General features: G+C 39.5%; 1 protein-coding gene across 6 annotated transcripts in view; it reads right to left on the minus strand.

Moving 5' to 3' along the window:
• mctp1a (multiple C2 domains, transmembrane 1a) overlaps positions 1-27,709 on the minus strand; it is a 144,864-nt gene that overhangs the window by 14,570 nt on the left and 102,585 nt on the right. For 3 of the 6 annotated variants that reach the window (XM_053228827.1, XM_053228826.1, XM_026931250.3), the window contains 3 exons: positions 22,455-22,574; positions 13,025-13,081; positions 6,715-6,816 (listed from right to left, as the gene is read on the minus strand). In XM_053228827.1, coding sequence (XP_053084802.1) covers positions 6,715-6,816; positions 13,025-13,081; positions 22,455-22,574 — 279 coding nt within the window. Of the gene's footprint in view, positions 1-6,714; positions 6,817-13,024; positions 13,082-15,123; positions 21,469-22,454; positions 22,575-27,709 lie in introns of those variants that run through there. The other 3 variants (XM_053228828.1, XM_053228829.1, XM_053228830.1) reach the window with 2 other exon arrangements.

The following is a 27,709-nucleotide window of genomic DNA, read 5'->3' on the forward strand; positions in this document are numbered from 1 at the left end:
ATACAAAGATATTCTAGACAATTGTGTGCTTCCAACTTTGTGTCAACAGTTTGGGGAAGAAGCACGTAAGGTCAGGTGTCCACATACTTTTGGCCAAGTAGTGTTTATTCTGATGACATGACTTCTAAAAGTGAGAGCGTATCTTTGTATTTCATTGAAGGGAGTTCATTTTGACTTGCTTTGTTATGACTCTGGTGCGATGGGCCACACTGCTCTCTGTTAACAGTCCACATGAGAGTATGTTGTTTGGCTATATAGAGGTTTGATTCAGCTAAGATTATATTTCTATGTTTAGATTATATAAGATTATATTTCTTCTTAGAAAGTAACAAATGGGTGATTGCACAACTGCAGTGCCATTCAGCCCTTTCAAAAAGTAATACAAACTTAACAGGGTTGTACTTTCAAAATGAACCTGTCAGTCAGTGTCACAGTGTCACAGAAAATAGAAAAAAAAATAGTGAGATGACTTCATTTTCTTCTTCCCATAATCTTCAGAAAATGTGGATGATCTAACTTTGCTGTTGTACATGTAACTTGAGGAATATTCCAAATATTTTATGGGGAGTATGTGTCCAGGTAACAGGGTTGAGTGAATGCTGTAGGACATTAAAATGTACATTTTTCATAACCTATAATGGATGACTCATGTACAATGATGTTTTACTAATGAGATGTTAAATGAATCCACACATTAATACAAATATTATGAGATTTTTGACGTATTTTAATGATTATATTTAAAGTTAAATTGTAGTTATAGTGAGCTGGGACTGGCAAAGTGTTGTTTTCGAAGTGATGTAGAAAGGTTGTAATGTGTTTTTGTAATTTATTTATCTGAAGTATGTACACAGTTTGTTGTAAAGGACCCTTTACCTAAGTTTAAAATGGATTTTCACTTTACTTTATATACATATTTGTAAACGTAATATCAGTAAGACACAACTGGCACCCCAAGCTCGAATCAAGCCTGTCAATACACTATAGTGGTCAGAAATACTGGTCCAATGTGGCATAATGGCATTGTAATTAAGCAGCATGAAAGACAAACACATCTGTCCAGAACTACTCTAAAGCTTTCCCATTACCAACCTCCTCAGGGCTTAGAGAACTAGCAACATGTAATGGCAAGCACAGGCACATCCACCACAGCCAGAGCCCCGCATCAGGCTATTCACACCTCCTCATTGCTACAGGATATCCCCAGGTTCCTCACAATGAGCACGCAGCAGGGGAGGTGGGTGGTCTTGATGGGACTGGCAAGGTCCTGGGTGGGCACTTTGGATGGGGCATAGCTTGTTTATTAGCAATGACAGAGAAAGAGGAGGGGATTGTGTCCCAGGGGTGCCAAACTTCATTTACACCAAAGCTCAAGCTGCAATGCAAGAAGACGGACCCCCAACTGGAGCTAATCCACACCCACAACCATCACGCTGCTTGTTCGGGGAGAGAGAAAACACGGTACTTTGATCTGCCCCGTGCTGAAGGTAAGGGAAACAAAGCAGCTGATAAGAGATCAAGATGAAAACGGAATCATTTCAGCCAGGCTATGGTACTCCCAGGATGTAGCTATTATTTGTGCATCTAGAAAAAACAAGCCTTCTCTCATTCTGAGCCAAAGGCGGGTTGACCCAGACGCTTGAAATTAGAGAATTTTGTCCCAGAGGAGACCAAGGAGTGGAGCGCCACACCTTCAACAACAAATAAAGCCAAGATGAGCTCCTGCCCCACCTCTTATTACACAGACATAAAAAGAAAAAAGATAAACTTCTTTAATATTGGATGAGTGTATTAATTTTCCAAATGTAGTTCACTGATTCATTATGAATGGAATGGAGGCAAAAGATGTACAGGGAAATGCCTGTCAGTGAAATCTTTGTGTAGGAGCACTTTGGGAGGTTAATTAAAATTGCAGTATAATTAGATCTGAGGTGTGTGTGTCAGACTTATAGTAAATGGGAAGTCCCCTGACTGTTCACTTGATCCCAATAACTGCTAAATACTCTGTGCCAAAATTATATACATAAAAGAATTCATGATACGTGGCACCCCTCCCCAAAACATAACATAAATTACTGATTAAAGTGCAAAAGCTCAACAGATTTTTTTTTAAACAGAATCTCAATTAACAGGAAATAAGTTCACAAGTTAGCAATTTTGTCTTTGTGACTAAACCACATTTGAGAAGGCTAGGAAGCATGGTGATAGTTCTAATAGCCATAATCTATCCTTTTTTTCCTCCTGTATAGCTTAACAATAATGAATACAAACACAATTTGTATATGAATACAATTACACCAGAATATAATGTGTTCTTGTAGATTCTGTTGTGTTATGTGTATGTGATTCATGTTTGGAAAACCATGTAGATTTTTAATTTTGTTTTTTTGGGGGAAAAAATGTATGACAAGCCACACTAAGCCATGTGGTAGTGTACAACAAGGACTCAAGTGTGCTATTCCATAAAGATCCAATGTTCCCTATCTGTGGCCTGCTCACTGGACATGGCATCCTGGGACAGGGTCTAACACTGCTCACCCTATTACTCTCCTTTTCTGTCAACTCAGTTCCATCAGACCACTGCCAAATTAGCAACAGTACTAATAATGACAGGGGCAAACACACCTAGCGAAGGAGGTTTAGTCAATTTCACATGTATAACTCAAGTCAACAGGTAAGTGTTTCTGTGTTGCAGGGTTCTGTTACATGTCTCGTACACATTATTCTGTTGCTTCATATACAGGAATTTAATGTTTGAAGCAGGTGCTCTTTTGGAGGGAGTGACAAACACGGAAACTTTCCAGCTATAGATTGTGTTACTCTTCTCAAGAACTGTGATCATAAACAGGACATCTTAAATTAATACCATATACTGTAGGAATTACATCTATTTGCTTCCCCACATTAAAGGAAAACTCCACTCTGAAACACATAAAATATATTGATATTGAAATTTTATTGATGTGTTTGGCGATTCTGGTGCTAATTTGTTGTTTGGTTTTTCATTATTCACATGAGAAGTTAGCGTTTAATAGGAGAAAAAAATTCAAAACAACCTCAAACATAAGGGATAACGATCAAATTCCACTGTAAGCTCATAAAAAAAGGAACTTATTTTCTCAATCACTATTTTCCAGTGACGTTTAATGTCATGTTAATAAGAAAGTCAGCATAGAAGTAGCAGAGACAGCAAAGTTGGTCTCAAAGTTTCAGAATGCAATCCAGCTATACGACACAGTTGTGCAAAGTTACGGCAGAGGCTCGGTTCTAGTGAGTGATCTCCAAGCTTATGAGCACGATGGTGTTGATGGCAGTATTAGCATGAAGTTGAAGCTCTGGAAGCTGATCTGTTTGAGCAGACTGTACATATGAGGACATGAAAGACTGAAGGACTTGAGCACTGTTGCATTGCTCTCTTTCAGTAGAGATACCCCTGGCACCACTATGAGCAAGCAGTCAAATGGCAATGTGGATAATGAAGTAAATCTTTAGCTAAAGTGAAACTAGAAGAGCATGTTGATGAAAAAAGTTCAAACCAACTCAGAATTTAATCATAAAATAAATCCTTTGTACCATTAAAGATTATATAGAGATAAATATGTAAATATTATATTGTTATGCAAGTCATTCGTGGTGAATTTTTCTGTTAAGATACAGTAACAAAGGTCAGAATCCCGGCTGGAGAGCAGCTGCTATTAGGCTGCAATGGTAAGCAAAAACAGCCGATAGATATCTCTGTGTGCTTTTGGCATCTCACCAACACAGCAGGAATGAAGCAGATGTTTTGTTTTAAGGCAGGCATTTTTTAAATAAATTATTTATCCTACTCAAGTAATCCTTGGGTGAAAAGGGTGAATGTACAGGCTTAGTGGGTAGTTTATTAGGCATACTTTCCTTGTCTCTACACTTATTGGCCAATTTTATCAGATACAGCTCCCATATACAGCAGGTGCACTTTGTAGGTGTATAATTTATGACTGCAGGTTATCTGTCAGTCACCCTCTAACCCCTCTGTCAGTGCAAATCGACCACTAAAGGACCACTGCTAACCAGATATTATTTGGGTGGTGGATCATTTGCAACACACTGGTATGACTGTATCAAGCACAGAAACTTTCCTGGAAGTTTGAAACACTGTGTACTGGACACTCATACTTATTAGACATATCTTCCTGTTGGTGTACCATGTACAGTGAGAAACTATAGTTCATTCTTTTTAATGCACCATATGGTTCATCATCATCATGCTACAGTACCTGATACACTCATATCATCACAGCACACACTACACACTACCACCTCAGTGCTAATAATATCTGGTTAAGATGCTCATATGGTGGTCCCTTGCCGCTTAAAAGCAGATGGGATACAGTTAGTAGTGTGATGCACCTCCATAGTGGCCTACAAGCGTAGCTACAAAGTCGCTGTAACTAATAACTTTATGTGGGGAATGCTTTACATAAAGGTTCCTTTAACTGACATTACTTCCATTCACAAATTTTATATATATATGTAATATACAGTACCATAAGTAATATTAACAAAGTTCTTGAATTAACTGTTTTCTTTATTATTAAATCAAATAAGCATATAATCATTAACCAGTGTTCATATCACTAATGAGTAAAATTAGGCCTAATTAACATGACTGCAGTTCAGACAAGTTCAGCTTTTATTCTGAAAAGCCATTTCCAATATTCACACCTGGAGATGAGAGTTCAGCTGTAATTTAAATTTAAATTTAGCTAATTTATGTGAACTTTTTTTTTAGTCATGGATTGAATAAACATGGTCAGGGCAGGTGTATTTAGTCAACATGTGTGTGAACTTTGTTACTTTGGAGTTTAAAGGAAAAAAGTGTAATATTCTTAAAATTACTTTTACATATTGTATTTGAAAATGTGATGTTATAATTGTATGCAGACTGCTATTCTGAATGACAGTTGTGCAAGAATGATTTTTCCCCAATGTCTAGAAAAATAATATCAAATATTTATGCATGTGAAAGATTTTTATGAATTGTCAAAATAAATGTCTTTGTCCTGTAAACAGTGTGTATACAGGAGACGTACAGTACAACGTTGAAACACTCAGTATCCTACCATTAGCCTGCAGAGCCAGTAAAATGGCTGCAGCATGTGCATTTGTAGCAAACTGTGCAGCTCCATGGCATCATTCCATCCACACGCCTCTTCTGCTGAGCCTATCGCTGTGATAGCACAGTAAACATGCGTCAAGAAGAGAGACGACAAGCCAGGACAAGGTTTATTTTGGGCCCGACCTCTGCTTCCCACCACTCCCCCACTAAAACAACATCATTAGGCTCTAATGGGGCCGCCGGAGAGTGGGGTTCACCTTCGCCATTACTCCCCAGGTGTCCACACCCAGCAGGCAAGCCACTCCATCAGCCTCAAGGTCAGGCCGAATGTTGCCCCTGTTTTCCCGCCTCCGCTGACACCGCTCACCAAACGCATCTGCACCTGCAGTCATCCTCCGACCCATCACGATGCCCCTCGCCCCCGCCGTGACCCCCCTTCACCCGGCTATGCCTGCTCTCCTTCCCTCGACCTCTCCCGATCTCAGGGAGCCACTTCATGATGAATGGCGTGCGATTAATTTTAGCCGACACTGTCGCGGATTTGCTCCTGTCCTCTCCATCTCCAAAAAAACAAGGTCGTCATAGAAGAACAGGCATCATGCTGCTGGGCACCAACAGGCTCACCAATACAAACACAATAATTGGGAAATAAAGCTCCAATTATGGCAGGATTTCAGTGGCAGGAAAATCAGTGTCGCCTACATCTTCCTGCTACATTAACAAAATGACAAAATAACATGCTTTCTGAAATGTCACCAGCTTCTTCATTACACATTAATGTGCCAAGCTGAAATTCAGATGGTGCACAAGTGGAATTTCTACATTTTCAAGGTTTCTTTAAAAGGTACGCTGCTAAAAATGACAGAAACAGAAATGGCATTCCTTCCTCTTGAAGACAAACATCAAGGATTCACTCTCATAATTAATTCATAACTCCAGTTAAAAGGGTTCTAGTAACTGGCTTCCTTGCCTGTTTGGCACAGATACTGTCCTTTTTAGCTATGAGGTAAGCTACATATTCGCTGCTTCGTTGTGAGGGGGGTCACAGAGCGACTGTCAGTCAGCCAAGTTCACCACTGGATGCTATTTAATCGGCTCATGGTGAATTTGAGTGCACACTGTGTACTTCAAGACTCACACACACACACAACTAGCAAGGCATGCTACTGCTATCCCCCAGGACTCCAGAAGAAGTTGCAAAGACTCAAGCAGAAACAAAAGACATAGAGACAGGAAACAAAAGACACAGGAAAAACACATTTCTCTCCAGCAAGGCTTCAGAAAAAAAGTGAAGTGATTAAGGAAAGGTCGGTTTTACATTTGCATTTTATAACTAATAGCACTTTAGGTGTCTATCAGGTCAATCAGTGTCTACTATAATTACCAGCAGTTCTGTTAAGTTTCTCCAAAAATTTAAATGTTTTAGCACCTATGATCAGGTTAGCAGTGCACACCTCCTACTGCCAGGCTGGTTTCTCCAAAGACAAGGGGATAAGAGTGACAACTGAGGACAGAGTGAGAGGACGGCGGTTGTGAGAGGGAGACACACAGCCCTTCTCAATGGGACAGACAATAAACCACAGAGGGTAGATACAGGACAAACTGACTACACTTACCACCATCACGCGAATCCATTCAAAATGCCAGGAAGCCAAAATATCCTCAAGGATATGGCTTCCGGGCAGACGGCCATCATGGGAGGGGGCAGAGCCCGGCACCTTGTGGACCAGAATAAATTGAGATCTTTTTAAAAGCAAGATTATAAAAGCAATACGACAAAAAAACATTGAAGGTACTGAATGAGTGACCTTGAACGAAAGGAAAGAATAAAAAATCGATCTTATGGGTTTGGCAAGAAAAAGAGACAAGGTTTTCTTGTATAGAAGACAATGCCACGAGTCTGTTAGGGTTCCTCCTTATGTTTTTTTTTTTCCTTTTTTGTTTCTTTAATAGCCAAACATGATTAAAATGCAATTCCTAGGAGTATCTCCCAAAAAAAAAAAGCAAAAAAAGAAAGCCAAAACAGTCAAAAAAAAACATCTTTTACAGTCTGAAGCTTTTCATCTTTTAGAAGCATGAGGAAGAAAGAAAGAAAAGATCTCGGAGCAGCAGAAACTTTTCTTCCCTTCCCTCCCTCTGCATTTTTCAGGACTTAGGGAAGAGGGGGAAAGCTCTTTACCTGAAGATATGCATAGTAAATCACAAGCTCAATAGCCCCAGAACAAGTTCTAAGTCACAGTTTTTCAAAGTATTAAAAATAATCCCCGTTGCACTCTTTAGTCCAATTACATACTAGCACACAGCTATCGCCCAGATCAACCCCATCCCTCGGATCCGCCGGGCTTAGCGCTCCATGTGCTATCTAAAGATAAGCTTTGCATGTAATGCTAGATTCCAACTGACATAATTGTGCATGAATTGGGATCAGATTTTCAGCATTTCACGGTGCAAAGAGGTTAGCTTGTGTTTTCCCCCGCGAATGTGGCCCTGGTGGAATTGCAGAGAGATGAAGGGAATGAACAGTGAAAAAGCGACAGAGAGACATAGAGAGGGGGGGGCTCTGGATATAAAAATGGGTATTAGGCTTGTCAACAGGCCCAGAGGTCATGGAAATGGGAGTATGTCGTTATGGCACCCCACAGGCACCAAGACTAAGATACCACAGCAGTTATTACCCAGCATGCACCTGCCAGGGCATCGATAACCGTCCTGGCTTCTATCAGACAGCCCCAGCTGCTCCCATCAGCCTATTAGATGGCTGATTACTGATTGTAAATTCCAATGCAAGTCAAACCGCAAAAAATTGCCCTTTCCTCACTTTTTTTCACTGATAGTATCTGATTTTCATTCACTGACTCAAAGGGCAGCGATGAAAGATACGTATATCACAGTAAGAAGAATATAGATAATAAAAATTAAACAGGATTTGCACAGCAAACAATGTGTCTGTGTTTCTTTTTGTGCTCAGCTATAGCGAATTCTCAGTGCTTTTTCCCTCAGTGTGCCATGTTTGCTCATTTTACACACAGGATGTACCACACAGATACACTACTACTGCACTCAACAAACAGAATGAGAAGAAAAAAAACATCCGCACACTTACAAACAGCTGTTGGACATGTGAGGAGGCGTGTGCTAGCTGTAGTAAGCCTGTGAGCTCAACATGATTGCTGCATGTATCTTATCTGGGACGACTCCTCCCAAGGCTTTGTGTGTGTGTATGTCTGTGCTGTGTGTGAGTGTCAATGTGTGTGTGTGTGTGTGGAAGAGAATCGCTCCAGTGTTCAGCCATGCGTGCAGGCCTAATCTCAGCGCTCTTCCACTGGCTCTCTGCTCACTCCCTTGGGATAGTGAGCCTATCATCTAGCCCAGCGCTTCCACACAGGCCCTGGAGCTGATTAGTCTTCTACACACTCTGGACACAAATCCACACACCGCCGGGCTTGTGTGGTAAGTCATAGCTTTAGCCTCAGTGCCATCAAATAGCGTTTGGTTTAAAATCAGATATCCTAAAGGGGGATGTTTGGGAATGTGATGAGCAGCAGAGGAAGACTAAGTACTGATGTTAAAATGACATGTGACGAGTCCTGAGAGTTTAACAGGTTAACTGTCTGTTTGACTGCATATTCTCAATGCATATTCGTTCCATTCATTCTATTTACTTTTGAGTCATGTTTTATATATTATATATTATATATTAGGGTCTGGGGTTCCATCTTGATCTCAGGTTACTGCCAGTGTGATGTTTAGCACATTTTCCCTTTATCTGCATAAGTTTCCTCAGGGTTCTCCAGTTTCCTCCCATCTCTATGAAACATGCTTTTTGGTGGACTGGCTACTCTAGATTACACCTAGGTGTGTGTGTGTGTGTGCGTGTGTGTGTGTGTGTGTGTGTGTGTGTGTGTGGTGTCCTGTATCCAGAGTGTATCCCTACCTTGTGTCCAGTGTTCCTGAGATCCACTGCACTGAGGATAAAGAGCTTACTGAGGGTTAATTAATATACATTTAATTAATGTGAACAATAGCATGCTATGAATGCTTATCTCATGAAAGATATTAAACCCACAAGACCTGTTGGTTGGTCCAGATTTACATTCCACTTTCTTATAACTACATACATTTCTAGCTCTCAAATGAAACAACAGAAACCTGTTCACCCAATTGTTGGGTGATCATGAGTTCGAATCTTGAGGATGCCACAACCAAGAGTCCAAGAGATCATGGCCGTGCTCTCTGCGTGGGAGGGGTTGCATACTCTGGCTGTGTTGTCAATCACAGTGACATTAGCCAATTGTGGATGTCTTTAAGCACATGTATGTAGAAGAAGGCAAACAGCACATTCCTCCAAGTGTGTTGCACTGCCCTGTTATGCAACATGAGCAGCAGTTTGAAAAAAATGCAGTGGCTGGCTTCACATATGTTGGTGGATCCATGTGCTAGCACTCACCCTTCCTAGTTGGAAGCTGTCGTGCAATAGGGGAGAGCCAACTAGTGGGTGGGAATTGGTAAATGATAAAATTGAGAGAAAATGGGGTAAAAAAAAAAAAATCATTCAATCAATCAGATAGATAGATAGACTTGCATATAATTCCTATTAGTAGTAAAATGCTTAATATTTGCTAATTAATATGCTTTAAAATTAATAAATGAGTTACAAGGCTTTAAGAGATTCTACGGGATTAAAATAGTTGATGTAAAATGAGTAACAAAGTTCAATAAAGCTATTATGCATCTAAATTGGTTGAATAATTATTGCAAATAATCACTATGTTAATATTAGGTAAAATAATAATTTTTACCATGGCCATTATTGTACTGTCCTAATTATCACTTAATTACTATCACTACTTTACTATATTACTATTAATGTTACTATTATTAATAATTCTCAGAATTAAACTTTAGCTGTGTACAATATAGTATGGACTACGATATAAATCTAAAACTCATCACGTTACAAAGATTATATGAATCAAATTGTTCAAGATAAACATTCCTACTACAAGACACACAATGAATATGACCCATTGACCCTTGGGGCAAACTGCAGATGCACACAACTGCAAGACAGCTGTGCTGCCATATTGACTATTAGCCCTAGTCTCCTAGCGCTGAGCCCCAATGCTCCTATTTAAATCCACACGTATGTATTTGGTGAGGTTTAACAATAACACTGTGGTGCGAGGCAAAGCTCATTATCACCTGGGTAATTACCTGCCGTTCCGTCTGTGTGTTTACTTTAGTTTGGCGGAGCAGGTGTTAAAGATGTTTCGGCTGTTATTATGCCGGTTGATGATGTCTTTGGTGGAGACAGTGAGTTCTCCTGAGACAGGCTTTTTCAACACAATATGCACACACACAGACACAAACATTGGCATGAGCCTGGCAAACAGCGGGGAGGAGGAGAATTCAACAAACACATGGCTTACTCGTGTGATGTTGGAGCATAGAGCACAGCCCTTTGGCAGGAAGAAATGACTTCATTTTCACTTGTATGTGTATTGTGAGAAACTTTTGCAGGCAAATAAGGAAAAAAGGCCCTGTTGAGTTATTGGGTTCATAAAGCAGTATATTATGTAGGCAACATAAACAGCAGTCTAGATAGACTCATTGACTTCAATCCCACATCTGGTGGATATGAAAAATCATTCCAGTGTCATGCACTGCCACAAATCTAAATCTCTAGGTCTGATATAAAGTGGTCATTTCACCTGGACAGGTGTTTAGTCAAAACAATATGTCCGTACCCCATGATACTTTCTACTGACCTAGAAGGAGCTGCTGGTTCTTACATTTGTCTTCCTTTTCCTTTTCTTTCTACAGGTGTCTGCTCCAGTTTAACAACTCAGGTGTCCCCATCAATTAGCCTTGAATTTAGACTTTCATTGAGAGTATGCGACTAATATCTACACTGACTCAGAAGAAAGACACTTTTCACGACCGCCCAACAATCTGCTAAGTGAAAACACGTGTCCGAAGCTAAGGCCCTGCCCGTGAGGGGTCCTAGGTCCAATGGGAAGCAGGTGCTCCACTTTTTTGCCACGTAATACCCCATTTAGCCCCAGGGCCAAAGGTTATGCAGCTAATAGCTGCCTGGTGCAGGGCGGGGAAGAGCCAAGCACGAGGCCAAGCTAAAACATCTGGGACGTATTGCACATACTTGCAACATATGCTTCAGGTTCAATTAAAATGAGGCCTTGGCACATTTATTCATCCTTTTTTTACTCTGAAACCTTCCTCCAGTAAAAAAGGGCCTCCCCTGACCTGACCTTAATATTTTACTATTTGAGCAAACAGAAGAAGTAATGAGAGTGCAGGGTCGGAGGCTCTAAGCGAGAGAGAGACAGAGAGAGAGAGAGAGAGAAAGAGAGAGAGAGAGAGAGAAAGATGTGAAATTCCACTTATATTTCGTTCACCCTTGAAACTACAGTGAACTTAACCAGTTTTGAAGGAACAGGACAGTGTCAGAGGAGTCATAATCAAGCCTACATAAGACAGGAGAGAGGAAGAGGGAAAGGGAAATGGGAGAAGAAATAAAGAAGAAAAATATCCCTTTTCAACTTTGTAGGCAGCTGAAATGAGACACTGGCAGTCAGAAGGAGAAAAAACAGTCCAAATATGCGCACAGTGAGATTTAGTATACTGTAGGTTTTGTAGTGTATGATCTAGAGAGTGCTTAGAGTTAGAATGATCATAATCACAGATCCTCGACTTAATAACTCTGTGACTTTCACTAAATATGAAAACTAAACAGTGTGTTGGCATAGAGATAAAACTTCAAGAGTGAAATGGCTTTTGTGATGTAGTGCCCCATGACTAACGTATGTTTGCTCTATGGGTTTGCCAAAGCAAATGAACACTGACCAGGACACCATATTAGGGTAATTGTAATTGTAAGACAAACACGATATAAGCCGTCCAGACAAAACAAATGAAAATGTGGGAACAATCATCACATGCAGGCACAAGTTTAAGCCTAATTTGTTTCAACTTCAAACCCGTTTCACCTAATCATACATGACTCAGCTCTACAAGGAGCAGCTAATAATCAGCATCTTGGCCTTATTTATCTATCTATATACTCAAGAGACATAGATGAGGCTTTTTTTTTAATTATGTTCTTGACCTTCCCGCTTTCTGGTGAGAAAGTCAGAATTTTCAATTCACTAGATAAATATACATAGTTACACACACTTACTGCACAAAAGCATATAATGTTTGGTTGAGAAATAGCCAAAGGATAAACATTGCATCTTGGTGCCATTCTAGTTGTACATACAATTAAAACATGAAATAAACAGACCCTGTATTATATTGACCCATTTACATAAAAAAGGACTCAACAGTATGGATATTTTGAAGAAGACAAAATATCTTAATTTACCCACTTATTGTGGTTACCTCTCCATCTTCCATTTCAATTCCCCGTCACAAGCATCAGATCAGTCTTCCCATGCATTTTGCCTGCTATTAATTACCTTTCATTGGCCTGAAGAAATATCAGAAGCTCAACATTGGGACTTTCAAACCAGGTTTATTTATGGCTGATTCATTTACCTTTATTCTGGGCTTGAAGAAACATCTTAGAGGTTCCTTGGAAAGTTTGAGCTCTTAGTTTGAAATGAAAACCCACAGCTGTCAACTTGAGCTATTTGTGATGTATTTGAAATGTCAAAGCTCAGCAAGAAAAAATTTGAACTGAACCTTAAGCATAAAAAAGATATGTTACAACTCTCATTTGATCTGAAAATAAAGTTAAAGGTTTTCATGCAATTACAAGGTAAATATTTGAAAATGAAACACTGTCAAAGACATCTTGAGGGCCATCTGAATCTATTGGCATTCACTAATATTTTGTTTAGCCAGTCATCTGACTGTGAATCTGTGCCAGACCGCAAACTCTAAGTCCCTGTGAGTGATAATTACCTTGTCATCTCTGTCAAAGTCCTCGTCCTCACCCTCTAGCAAATCCTCCACTGCTTGCTGATGAGCGTGAAAAAGAAGAGAAACAAATGGGAATCAATTTCATGTGCACAATGACTAGCATTACTATATCCATAAAGAAAACTATTCTTTGTGAGAGAAAGTAAAGCTTTGGCGCATCACTCTCTAAGCCCATCATCTGTATCCTCTTAACCATGAGGTTAAAACTTCACTTGAACCTTCAGCTTGGACACAGTGGTAAAATATACGCTTCAGTGAACCAAGACCAGAAGACAAGTAAAGTGTCCTCCAACCCCCTTAACCAAACTTACGGCCACTTAATTCTCTTTAAAAGACACACAATAAGGAAAAAAGTGATGGACATGAACACCAATAGGACCCATCTTAACAATCGGAAATGAATGTAAGCTGAATTGTAGTTGTGCTTGGCATGCACAAAAACTCAAGGTGAACCAATATTATCCAGGCTATAGAGGTTAATTATGCTCTCATGTTTAGCACTGCAGAACAGCCAGATGTGTAGTACAGCCAGATGTGTAGCACAAAAGATCTTTCCACTCAGTATAATCTGTTGTAAGAAACTGGATTTGAAGAACCTTGAACAATTTTTATTCATATAGGTTTCATTCTTAACTATTCAGTTAATTTAAGTATTAAATAACCTTTGTTCAATTCTGCATACAAGTGTCTAGAGAAAATCAGGATGTCATTGAACAAATCCTGTTCTCCAGTAAATACCTATTTTAGTCTGTAATACACTTGTAGACCACTTGTTGCATTGTATATAGATTATCAAATACAGGTAAAAGAAGGTGTAGTGGACTCGAGTTCACTACCCAGAGCCACTTACTTCTTAATAAGGAAATATTTGGACACTTTATTATTTCATTTCATTCTTTCATTCATCAGAATATTAAAAAAAAACTGTATGCCCCAGGAGCATAACATATCTTTTAGAAATTAACCTATTAAGCAGCTAAAAAATCCAAATTCTCAGATCGTCTCTGAGTAAGATTTGCCATAACAGGTTATTGCTTATAGGGCTATTTTAGTTCTTGCACATGTACAGTTATGTTCAAAAGTTTGCATTCCCCATGGTCTCTGGGTGAAAAAAAGGAAAAATTAAAAACAGAAAGAAGTTTTGTCGACCATCTCTGTCTCCTGACCTGAGCTGAATGCAGTCTATGATATCTGGCAGAGTTTTAACAGATATGTCAAGAAAAATTGGCAAAGATTGGTCAAGGAATCTGCTCGGGACAGAAATGTCAGGTAGTTGGGGCAGAAATATTTTACAACTGAGAGGATCCAAATGCTGCTCAGAAAATACATAAAGAGCCTAAATATAACAGTTATTATGGAATAATATTTCTATTTATTATAATAATTAAGAAAACTCTGTGAAACATCTGCATAACCTTGGTTAATTTTTTTATTCTCTCGCTTAAATATTTAGGAACAAGCATACATGCCTTGAAAAAGACCACAAAATATCACAAAAAGTGCAAATGATTTCTAGTACCAAGAACAAAAAAAAACACAAGTAATCATTAAATTTGTGCCTATTGAAAATATTACAATGTGTGATATAATGTATGTATTACAGTGAAAGAACCCATAATATGATAAAATGCAAGGTCAATGGATGACTGTCTTTGAAAGAAAAAAAATACTGTCTGTACTGATAATGTAGACGGATTAATTATTCACACACATCCCATCGTAATTTACCAAGCTGGAGGAGCCAGTACAGAGGTGCAGGCACAAATATCAGGCAATTTTCTGGCAGACATATAAAGAGTTTATCTCGGTCAATTGAAAACACTCCATCAAGCATGTGTGGCCCCTGGGAGCCCGAAAAGAGTCCATATCACATGCCTATTTTCATTGCCGGAGGAGGGTACATGCACAGATCGTTATTTCTCTTCTTGGGGCTCGTCTTGTCAATCACACATCAAAAGCTTCAAGGTCATGTGTAGGCTATTTACATAAGGCAATTTCTACAAATCGCACCCCCCCCCCCCCCACCCCCCACCCCCAAATCTATCGAGAAGAGCAATTTCTTTTTATTATTTTTTGACTTTCCACATCACATAAATGAGTTTTCTCTGACATCCAAAAATTGTTACTTAGCAAACAATAGCTTTTGTTCCTTTGTCTTGGCTAAAAGGCAGAGTGCATGCTGCCATAAGCCTCTTATGTAAATGCTGCTAGAGGCAGAAACAAAAGGAGGGTTCAGGAGACATGGTGGAATTGCTAGGAGTGAACTGATGATGCTTTGTGCTAAAGGGTGCACAAATCTACCAGAGTAATGTGGTTTCAATAGCAGGGTTAAGTAGAGGCTAGTCTCGATTATTTGAGAGAAGAAGACAATCAATCATGCTGTGCAAATTGAGCATTTAGCAATCAATGAAGAGGAGAAAAAGCATTTTTGAGGAAAAAAAACAAGGTCATGAATCAGTCAGAGTGGGTCTTTTACTGACAGTCACTGAGAGAGAGAGAGCAAGATCCTCTGCAGTCTGGCCTTTCAGCTAGCATTGGCACCATCCCCAGCCCTGCTCTGTGACATCCATCTTGGAGGGTTAATGCACTTTTTCTCTCCTCCACTATCAGCAAAGGAAGAACTGTGCTATCTGTGCTTTTAATTCTAACCTTCACCATGACAGGTGCGCCGGGAATAGACGCCCAAGCCAGACAACCCATCCGACATGAAGATATATACTTTCATTTTTTGCCCCCATCCCCTCTCCCCTCCTCTTGCTCCTCTTTGAAATGGAAGACATCTCTAGCGTCTCCAGCTGCTCGGGGCATGGTCCTGCTTTGTATGCGGCGTGTGGATCAGGGGGACCCGGGAGAGCCCAGGCCTGGAAGGCTGATAAGGACTCTCGCCGGAGCACCTCCAGCCCAAACAGCCTCTTCACAGGCTGTCAGAGCACTGCTGGTCAAAGGGAGGGCTTGTGCTCATGCCAATGTTGGCTGACTCTGGCTTGACCCCTGCAGAGGCTTAAGTCAAAGACTGGTGCTACTGGCAAAAGAGGCAGATTGAGAGGAGAGGAGCACTAATTGGTCAACGTATTGATTTAGTGGAAGAATAAACACTGTTTTTGCCGATCAGACTTGGTTGCATAATGCAGTTACGTATGCTAAAAGAGCTAAATAGGCTAAGCAATAACAGGTCAGACTCAGTGCTGTTCTGCGCGGCAGAGACACTTTGTCTCTTTAGGGCTGAGCTTTACAAGGCAAACACACTGATCAGAGGACTGTTGGGTTTAGTGCTGCAGATCAGAAACATGCCAGGGTCATGTAGTCCCACAAGTAAGAAGCCTCATCATAGCTTTTCATCCCTTGGCTTACATTCAACTCTAATCTGTAGCATGGTATAGACCCTGAGGATACCTCAAAAACACAGTCGGTGTTCTGTAAACAAAACCCTGCCAGCAAGAAACATGGCTGCATCAACAACAACAGCAGCAGCCATGACAAAGATGTGTAGATCATCCACATTGTTAGCAAAATCTCAGGTACAAAAGTTCACAGGGATGAAGTGTAGGGAGCTGCCAAAGTCGCTTCTCTCCTCGCTTCAAACCTCGCCTGTGAGCAACTCAGAGCCACACTGGCACGGGGGAAATCAGCGGGGCAACAAACGCTGCCAGTTCAAAGTGACGTGACCTTTTGATTTTGTCACCTGTCAGGGGCTGGCACGGAGGAGCGGAGACATGTCTGCCAGGCGCACGAGATTCGACGTCTTGCTGGCGGGAGTGCATCGCTGGAAGAGGTGGTGGCACTGAGGTGGATTAAAGGCCTGAAAAACCGCTCCCCTTCCCTTCCTCATCTTCCTCCTCCTCCTCTCTCGGCCCTGCCATCACACACCCCTTTTTTTTCGTGTGCCATCCCAGTCGACTCAGCCCACAGCCAGAGCACCAAGCTGAAAGAAGAGTTAGCATGGATCACGATTGAGAGACAGGCTCTCATTTAGTTTCCCTTTATATTTCACTGTGCAGTGATTGACACTGGAGGTGGGCTTGACAGGCTCCACATTTCCCCCCAGAGCAACCCACCTGTACCAGAAGATGGTAAGGAAAAACACAGCCTATCCTTTATTCATGAAGCTCCATCCAAGCGGTTTGTTTTTCAAATTACACACACAATGGAAAAAAACAGACAAAGCACAGCTCAAACCAGACAAAACGAAAGAAAGGGAAACTGAAAAACTTTATTCAAGTATCTGTTTACCTGTAACAATGTACAAAAGTGCAGCTTCTTACTGAGTTATACAGCGAAAATACACTTGGTTTAAATCATGACCACCTTCGACTTTTTCCTCGAACAATGAAATATATATGATGTTGAAGCAATAGGTGTCTTCTATCATGCTGCTCTTTTGCTGGCCGCATGAGATGATGGCAGCTTGTTCCACATTGACGTCAGACAAGAAGTTGGACAGGGTGATGGATCGATGACAGGCTTCTCCCTGAGATCAAGCCTCATGGGAGACACTAAAGCTTCAGGTCTTCCAGCTGACTGTCTACATCACAGCATTTAAAACAATGCACAATCCCACAGTCAGCATCACAGTCACTTCCAGTGGGTTGTGTAGTATTTAGAAGCAATACCACATGGAAATATGGTTAAAAAAAGAACAATAAAAAAAAATTCCTTGTGGCATAGTCGGACCTTGTCTTGAATACCTTTGTCACTGCATTTAGGTATATGCAAATATGGAAGTCCTTTGTTTCAAAATGACTTGAGAAACATGATGGCATCTACCACATATTCCTATACACGCTTCATTTCAGCGACATGAAAAACAGCCAGAAATAAGACACAAAAGAGAGAGACAAAAGCATGAGGAGTACATTATCCTTGCCCTCAAACCACTGACAAGGTTACTGAGAAGTACCTTAAAATGCTTAATTGCATACTGGCTGGTGAAAGAGATGTCACTGTGTTTCTCCAGCTCTGGCAGAATTTGCTATAATTAACACCTTTGAAACATCTGGTAAAGTGTTTTCCGGGCCAGTGGATTCAGCAGCGTGGGTCTTTCAGGGCCCGCCACGGGCCCTGCTCCTCTCAATTCCAACTGAGCTGTCCAACGCTTGACTGAGCCCAAGTGGTCGTTATGGAGCCCCACCAAAACCTTCCAGGTCTCCAAACAAACTTAACTGGAAGCTGGGGGTGGAGGGGAGGTCAGTGAAGGCACTGAGATCACTGGCTCTCTACAGGAAATGGGCCAGATACTGACAGGTAATGTCAGCCTGGCTTGGGTTGCCAGGTTGTGGCTTTCTGACCTGTATAGTGAGGGCAATTCTAACCATCGCCAGTAGGAGTCTCCTTTATAACCACTGTAATATAATGGGAAATCATAAGTGTATAGAGAAAATTCTGGCTTTTACAATGTTTGTTACTGATCAACAGAGTTGGTCTACATTTGCTCTCAAATGGTTCCTGATGATTGACAGACCTGGTCCATTTTTGTTCTGATGATCGACAGGCTCGGTTCAGAAGTCATGATCTGTCTGACTTGCATCCAAAGGTGGTGGCACCCCCTCTGAACCCCTAATTCATCCTCATAATATCCATTCACTGTGGCTTGGAAATTCCTCTCTAAGGAACCAAAGGAGCCTACTTATACAGTTCTCAGACCTGCTAAACATGTTCCATTTGGAAACACCAGTTTGAGAGTATACTCTGGTGTTTGGAGCATAGCCTTCCCAGATGGTAAAAAGAGCTTTTAACAATAACAGGCTCTGACAGAGAGGTCAGGTAATTGGTGGAGGGGTGGCATGGAGAGCACAGGGAAAGAATACGAGAGTCAGGGGTCAGCTGACTACAGGTTAAGAGTTGAGCTTGCATGTCAACCCTTGAGGTAACAACCCTCTTCAATTAAATGACAGCTGAAAGTGGGAGTATGTTTTTTTCTGAATATATTGTGGTTATATATGATAAAAACATAATCTGATTCCGTGTAAGTCTTCCTCTAGGCTTAGGGTTGAGTGCTCATATCTTCCAAAGAGAATTACCCTTTTACAGGCTTTTGAAAAATCACAACTTTCCAAATGTTGACATTTGGCGAAGGGCGATGGTTTAATTTTACATGTTGTTTAAAGCAACTGGCAGTGGCTAGGTCTTTCCTTCTTTCTCTTTTCCTGATTGTGTCAGAGCCATGACTTTGGTTTCAAGAAGCGGAAACCACACAGAGGAAACCACATAACTAGAAGTTAATTCCGCAGCACATTTATAAGACTAGGAAAAGATGTTGAACACAAAAATGGAGGACTCCATATATATACGAGAAATAATGTACCTTTACCTACTTATAGTGTGTTTGTGTTTGTGTGTTTATATCTTTATAGCCACATTTTTAATAGCCTATATTTATTGCAACATGGACATATTACAGTGGTATTGGAATCAACTGAATAGACTCGCACACAAACAAAACAGCAGGGGGGTAGTCGTAAAATACTGGGGAAAAGATTTACACAGCATGCATCAACAGCCTTTCTAAATTAAGAATTATATGGTAGGCTGACTAATTCAAAGATGCAATAGGTTTTCCATAAAGTTGGAACGATATGAAGAGTTCCCAGTGGTAAGAAGTAGAGAATGCAGTAAGGGGATAAGTGATGAAGTCTCATGGCAGTTTGTTGACTGAGAAAATGTTTCTCACCTCTGCAGTCATCAGATATGAGAGATATGCCATCTAGCCGGCGGCATGCGACTGTCACACAAAACATACACATTCTACCCAGTGTAACTTTCAGTATGAGTGCATTCTCATTCATATTCATGTTATGGGACATAATATCCCACCCAGGTGCTTATACAGATATATCTGGATATCACAGAAGCCTATCAGTAAGCCTCACAGGCTGGGCAGCTCTTTAACTCTCAGTGAGAGGCAGGCTGGCCGCTGCGTCGTAGCAGCCTGCACTTATGTGTCAGTGGGTTTAGTAGAGAGTTAGACAGAGTGCTATTTGAAATTATATCCTGCCAACCACCAGGAGCTTGGCACTGCTACTCAAGTGACAGAAACATGAATGACAAACTTTTACTAGGGGAATATTTTGAAAGCTTGTCACTTAACTGAGCTCCAGACTGGTCTTTTAAATGGAACTTGTAAAAAACATAACCTAGAAAGATACAATTTTGGACAGCTCGATCACTGACGAGTAACAACCTAGAGGTAAAGTCCTGCACAGAAAATATTACAACTGACATAAATAACATTTAAAAGTTATTAATAACATATCAGTTGCATGTAAATGTGTGTGTGAAAAAGCATATAAAGTGGGGTCCAAACATCAGTAAGTTTTAGGAGATTTTGAAAAAAAAAGGAAATATCTTGAATATTCAGTAATCAATATTCTGCACTATTTCTATGTCACTATTTAAATTTAAGCAAATTTGCGATACTGACCATGTTAACGCCTTTGTACGAAAGGTCAGAATTTCATTTTTCCCTGAAGCATGTGTTCAGATGATACTCCAACTGATTTGATTTAAAATTGATTGTCAGGTTTTACACAAACTTGTTGAGTACATACCTACTAAAAATTCTACTTTTCATTCAAGCTGTAGCTGATAATATAAACTGCATTGCGAAATTTTGTACTGTATTAGAAAAAGAATGCAAAATAGAAGGAGGCTCACACTTTTGGACCCCACTGTTCATGATCCATAATTATTATATAGATATGCACCTTCAAACACATTCACCCCCACACACACTCACACACACACATATATATAAATTAAAAAAAGACTTCAATTCCTTCCCCTGGAGTTTATAATAAAGTAACTTCCTTCTCTAAATGACTGCGAGAGAGAAAGTGGCCAAGCTCATCAGTGGGTTTCAGTTTAATGAAAAGCAGACCCCATGTGTATGTGCTTGTGTGTGTTTGTTTATTGTGTCAGTGAGCGGAACTCTCTCGCTCTTGCCAGCCCCACGAGTGGCTCATCTGTTGTGGTTACAGTCGTCAAAATGCAGAACAATAGTGTGTAAGAACGACTGAGGGCTCATGGGGCCGCAGCTTTCACATTCTTCGTGCGTTTTATATCCACAGATCCCAAAGGTATAACCTTTGACCCATCACCTGGTTTTGAAACCATGACTTCTGATCCAGATTAGTTTACAATTACCAGAAACACAGAACAGCACATTGTATAAACGTGTGGAATAAATAATGACGCCCTTAACTGTTAACACTAGACGGATAGCACATGCAAACAGGTAAACGGGTATTAACCAGCATTCTGTGTGTGTTGCCTGACTATAGAAATATAGTCCTTAACTTCAAGCCTTTTTCTTGTATTAGTACAAATTAAAGCAAGTGGAGATAAATGTACAGAAGAAGTGAAGAGACAGGTAAATACATGAAGGAGAGTTCTGTCCCTGGTTTCAGAATTTTTGCAAACAATGTCGCCATCTACAGGAAAAAACAGAGCAGTCATGTTGAAAGTGATTTGATCTCTCCTTCCACAGCACGCCGCTTTTTAGTTTCACTCACTTTGACAGACATACATGATATGAAAACTCAAAAAGAACAATAAAGGGAATTTTATAAAGAGAAAATGCCATAATATATCCAGGACACCAAGAAAATGTAGTTCTTATATCTTATATAGCATATTTCTACAAAGCAAAATCATTTAATCTAATTTGTTTGGAAAGGTTTGTATCATGTTAAAATAATATTCCAGTGGGTTTTGGAAAAAGCAAAAATTTGATATTTTTCTATATAGTTACTACTGAACATTTAAATACAATTTACAACCAGAGAACATTGCTATTCAACACTTTTTAAAAATAATTTTCGCATGTTAAAAAATTGAGAAGAGGTATGAAATAGATTCTTTAAAATTAAATCAAATCAATGTAATTAAAAACAATTAAATGATTTGTGAAAAGTTACATATCTGACTTCTGTATATAAATATTTGAAATTGTTCATAAAAATACTACTTTGAGCAAAAGTTCTTTAAGATGCTGCAATTTATAGGTCAGGTTTAACATATTCAATATTTAAAATTCAAGCAAATTCAAACAAGATCTTTTAATCTATATAATTTAACTGACTTCATTTATAAATAATATTAATATTGAATATTAAATATTATATAAATTTAAATATTTTTAAATTTATATTTATGTATATTTCTCTAACATCCATGATAAATAAATTGCTCTATATTTTAGACATAATTCTAATTCCAATATATAATTTTAATCATTTATAAATTAATATTTATAATTTTATAATAAATGTTCAATATTCACTACAACTATGATTTGGATACTGAAATTAGTTCACAATTTTTAATGTACCTAGTTTTTTACTATAATTCAAGGAAAGGGAAGGTGCGTCTATAAAAGGCTGAGACGCCGCTGAAGCGAGAGTGCAGGTTCACTCACCACGTCTCCCTGTCTGCTGTCCTTTCCCGACGCGATGAGGACATAATTCCAGGCCAGCAGGAACAGCAGAGCCAGCGGGATCATGTAGAGCTCAAAGTTCCACACCGCCACTATGAAGAGCTGTCAAGATGGACAGAGAGATGGAGAGAGAAAGAAAAGACTAGACGTGAAAGAGCAGAACAGTGGAAAGGACACACTGGGCATTTCTCTAATTCTGCACATCATTTCATTTTCTCATTACAGAGCAGGCATTATTCATTATTATTTTTTTTTTTTTTCCAAACAGGAAAAATCACTTACATAGAATTACATAGAGGTTACATATAACTGTATTATAACTTTAATCGTAGAGTTTTAAATTATGTTACAGGCTCAAAATGCAATAAAACAACACGTTCCTATTCAGTAAATATTCAATATTCTTTAGTATATTCTTCATTTTATTCTAGTCAGGGTTATGGTAGATCTGGAGTCTATCCTGGTAACACTGCATGAGGCATGAGTACACCCTAGATAGACATATTCGCAGACAGACACACACATTCACACCTAGGGGCAAGTTAATGTAGCCAGTCTACCTACAGACATGTTTTTGGGCGGTGTGAGGAAACTGGAGAACCCTGAGGAAACCCACACAGAGAACACTGTGTTCTGTGTTTCTCAGGTTCGAACCAGGGACCCTGGAGCTGTGAGTCAGAAACCCTCTGTGAGTCAAGTCACCCACTGCACCACAGTGCCTCCACAAGAATGATCAAATTTTGATTTTGAATTTAAATCAAATTCGAGCATGACTATCTATGAGGCTTATTTGTAATTTGAGAATAAGGCAAATGAAGCACACAGTTCTGTAACAGAGCTGCCTTCTCCTAAAGTAGTGCACTCACACAATATAAACACACTCAGTATATTCAGAACCAAACCGCAGACAGACCACTGGCCTTCCGGTGAACTACAGCGACGTGCCGGATACAGCACACAGCTCTGAATGACCAAAAGATTACACTCCATTCCTCCGCCGAGGAACACAACAACAGTAATCCACACTATACCACTGCTTATTTCTGTAAATATACCAGGCTATATAGGTTTGAATACTTTGAATACTTTGAACCTCAGCCTTGCCGATTATCTTATCAATTTCTACACACAGCAATTTGTGAAGCTGCAATATTAATTCGAGACTACTCCAGGCGATCAGCTGAAATTGATGCATGCCATATAGCACATTCGAATGAATGTGCTCCTTTTTAATTAGCGAAACAAGACAATAAAAAATACGCAAGCCCCAACTTAGGACTCCATCCATGTTTCATTGTAATAGCTATTAATCAAAACCCACAGTTATGCCGAGGAAAATGTAACTGCTCATCAAAAAAGCACCAGCCTAAGATGAAAATTTCCACACGCTGATTATTTTGGTGAAACATATTTACAACTGAATATGAAGCACAGCAGGGTGTGACAATTTCATTCACCCATGATAATAACAAATATGGCAGAATGAAATAGCTGATGAGTTATGATGTTTACTACAATGAATATTAATACAATGTAAATGTAATATTGTTACAGAGCAAAAAAAAAAATATTCAGACAACTAGTCAGTTTTCAAGCTCTTCAAACTTTATATTAGAAAAGTCATGCTCTGTAAGTAGCTGTGAGGATGCCGCAGTGCTAAGTGGACTCCTACTGATGACCCTAACCTTCCCCTCTTAACAAAACACACACACACACAGATGCAGTGGTACAGCGATGGGTCAGCAATATGGCTATTCATCGCTCCAGCACCATCCATTACTGCTCTGCATGAACACACACCAGCAGAAGGGAACACACATGGACGAATGCGTAGAATGAATATTTAAAAAAAAATGATAATGATAGTTAAATCTATTATTATCCACTTTGGGGTGTATATCTGAAGAAAAAAAACCTTTATGTACCATGTAGGATAGCAAAACGAAGATAAACATGATGAATAATAGATAAATTTGCCAAAAGCATTGCATAACGCTCAGAGCAAAATAATTCCTGTACTGACAGTGAATGTAGTGTGTAATAGAGAAGAGAAAAAAAAACATATTACTGTTCTTTAGGATTTTTTTTCCTTTAATAAAGAGGTATTCAGGGAACAGAGAAGAATCATTTTCAATAATTCAACAAGCTTTACAGGCACACACACACATACGCACACACACCTATATTTTTTCCTTTGCATCATTCAAGGCTCTCTGTTCTTTCTTTGAATGAATTCAGCACTGCTTAAACCTTCCGTGAAACATCCCACTCTTTGCAGCAGTAGAGGGATGTTAACCATGTTTATTCCTTTTGTGCTCTAAATCTCAGTGTGCTGCAAAAAGAAAATACTATGATATTCAATTCACGAGAACAACATTACAAAAAAACCCTTTCTGCAAAAGCAGCAAAACAAAATCTTCCAGAAATAGCCTAAGGTAGAAATATCCTACTTCATGAGATCAGAATAAGAAACATATGAGGGGAAATACATTTCATATTTAATTACTTATAATAATAATTATTATTTTTTAAATTCCCTTTTTTTTAGATATTTTTTTGGTCTAGCAAAATATAATATAGATTTATTTTATTGTATATTTAATAAAATGTATTATATATTTAATACATTTTATTGTATATTTAATAAAATGTATTATATATTTAATCCGAATTTATTATATATTTTCTACCAAACTATTATAATGTCATATTTTATGTATATATAAGTAACTTATGTATATTTTTAATATAATTCAACACATTTTTATTCCATTTCTTTTTAATCACACAAAGCCCACAAATCATATACACTCCTAATGAATCATTTACAAATCTCTCACTTACAAAAGCAAATGGCAGTTCTTTGTCTCAGCTCCTCAGTGTCCATCTTGTTTTCATATGTCTGGCCAGTTATTTAACCTGTCGCTGGACGCACTCTGTGGAGTTCGGATTTTAGCTGAGGGCCAGAGCTTGATTGACGGGCAACGTTAGTCGACACCTCGACCGCTCGGAGGTGACCCTTCTCCCTTACACACAGCCTGATGCCCAGACCAGGGGCCTCTAAAGACCCCCTCACAGGGGAGAGAGGAGAGCCACAACCCCCCCCTCGAAAAAACCATCCCGAAAACCACACTGAAAGAAAGAGGACAGAAACCAAATCTGTGGACGTGCGACTGCAGGCTTTGTCAGAGTGCATCCAGGTAAGTCATAATAGCCTCCGACTGTTCAGCGCCTCGCTTAGTCAATTCCCCATGTGGGTTTGAACTCGGGTCCAGTGCACAGACTGTTCAGACCGTCACACCTGCACCGAGTCTCCCGGTGTCCTCTCAGTAATACAATATGCAATGAAAATCATCTTTTTTTAAACCAATTGTGTGTTCCTGTTTCAGCAGACAGGAACACTGGGAATATCTGAAAAGGTAATGTGCAGGACAGCTACAAAATTAAAACATTTCTTCCCACAAAGCTGGTCATTTTTTTAAGTATACCTTTATAGTGGATTTTTATAGCTCCCCTTTTGGACTGTCCCTCAAGATAGAAACTTTAGTAGAAATTCTCTCCACTTTATTAGTGAGTGCTTATAAAATACAAAAGTAAACATCCTTATAAAAAGTGAGACGCCAATAAAAAAAAACGGAAAGCAGAACCTCTTTACCTTTCAACAAGCTTAATTTTCTAATTGCTTACTACAAATTCCCAAGATAGAGTTAAAAGTCATCTAGTTAAAAGGTACATATTCATCTTCACTATAATGTGTGATTATTAGTTTTTGAACAGTCCTTGTTTTCCATTAACACAGTCCTCTGATTAATAACTGTAACACTACTTGTTCATTTTAGCACATATAAGTAAGCTGCAGTCATTATGTTCAACTCCGATATGAAGCGCTGCTAGAGTGATTTAAATATTAATTCGATTTTAAACATCAGTCATAAAAACTCATGATGAAGTATCAAAACTATCTCTCTGGTTTTAGAGAGAAATATATAAAACAGCCAAGTGTTTCAAATTGTCCTCTGTTTTTCTTTTTTTTTTTTTTTTTTTTGGAGAAGAAGAGAGTGGACTCGACAGTTCTGGCAGCCGATTTTAATATCGTTTTGGCACTTGCAGTTATGGAGTGGGGTATGACCACTTTGGAGAATGCATTTGAGAATTAGCACATTAAAAGTGTGTTACCAACACACCCCGCAACAGCTCTTCTACTTGGAATTCAGAAATTGAGTCATCATAGTGGTGTTGATTATTTTAAATGGTGCCAACAGTGGAGAGAAATATGCCAAATGAGAGGCTGATTATGGACGTCAATAACTCATGCAGCGCTTTTTTGGCTAAGCTTTTTTTTTTTTGGAGGGTTTTTTTTTTTTTGGGATGTGCGCTCTTGTTGAGTGATGCTGCACTGCCACCTCCTGGCATTCATCAAAAGTGGAGATTTGTCAATATGCACTCAACCTTTGTGGGGATTTATGAAAATGGAGCGCTCAAAATGGCTCACTTCAGTTCATTTATGTGTGTTAAATAATGGAGCTATATCGAATACTTCATTATTAATGATTAATTAGAAAAAAAAAGTGATAGTTATTATGATTGAATACTCTTTTTTTTCTTGGATTATCATTTCTGCAGGAAGATCACGGTCAGTCCTGCATGCCCTTGTTATTGTTAGTGCTTAGTGATAATTTACCTAAACTGAAACAGTGTGAGGTCTAACAAACACACACACACACACACACACACACACACCATGACATATTTGTTCCTCCCTTCCTCTCTCGCTCTCTCTCCTTTTTTTCTTGGATGGGTTTATTTTATCTAAATGCAAAGCAGGTGAGGGCTGCTCCAGTTTCCTGTAGCAGCAGCTCTCTTGTCCTAGCTCTCCCACTGATAAGAGCCCTACTTTACCCCACATGAAAGCGCCGGGTATCATTTTCTTACCTCCTCCTTCCAATAAAGCCCCCACAGCCAGAACACACACACACACATCCGTGCAGCGCTCCTATTCCCCATGCACAATACCTGCTCTATTTGCTCCCAATTCAAGGCCAAATTGCAGCTAAAGTTACAGCAAATTTGTTTGGAGGAAGAGTTGGTGAGGCTTGCCCACTCCAGGGAGCACCGGGGTTCAGGGTGGGGAGAGCTGGCATGAAGCGGCCTCTCTGAACCCGACACCGCCGCTGCCCACAACGGGCCACTTTCACACGGCACGGATGGGTGTCAGCGCGCTCGGCTTACAGGTGTTC

This window comes from Pangasianodon hypophthalmus, chromosome 24 (assembly GCF_027358585.1).
Source record: "Pangasianodon hypophthalmus isolate fPanHyp1 chromosome 24, fPanHyp1.pri, whole genome shotgun sequence".
Lineage (NCBI taxonomy): Eukaryota > Metazoa > Chordata > Actinopteri > Siluriformes > Pangasiidae > Pangasianodon > Pangasianodon hypophthalmus.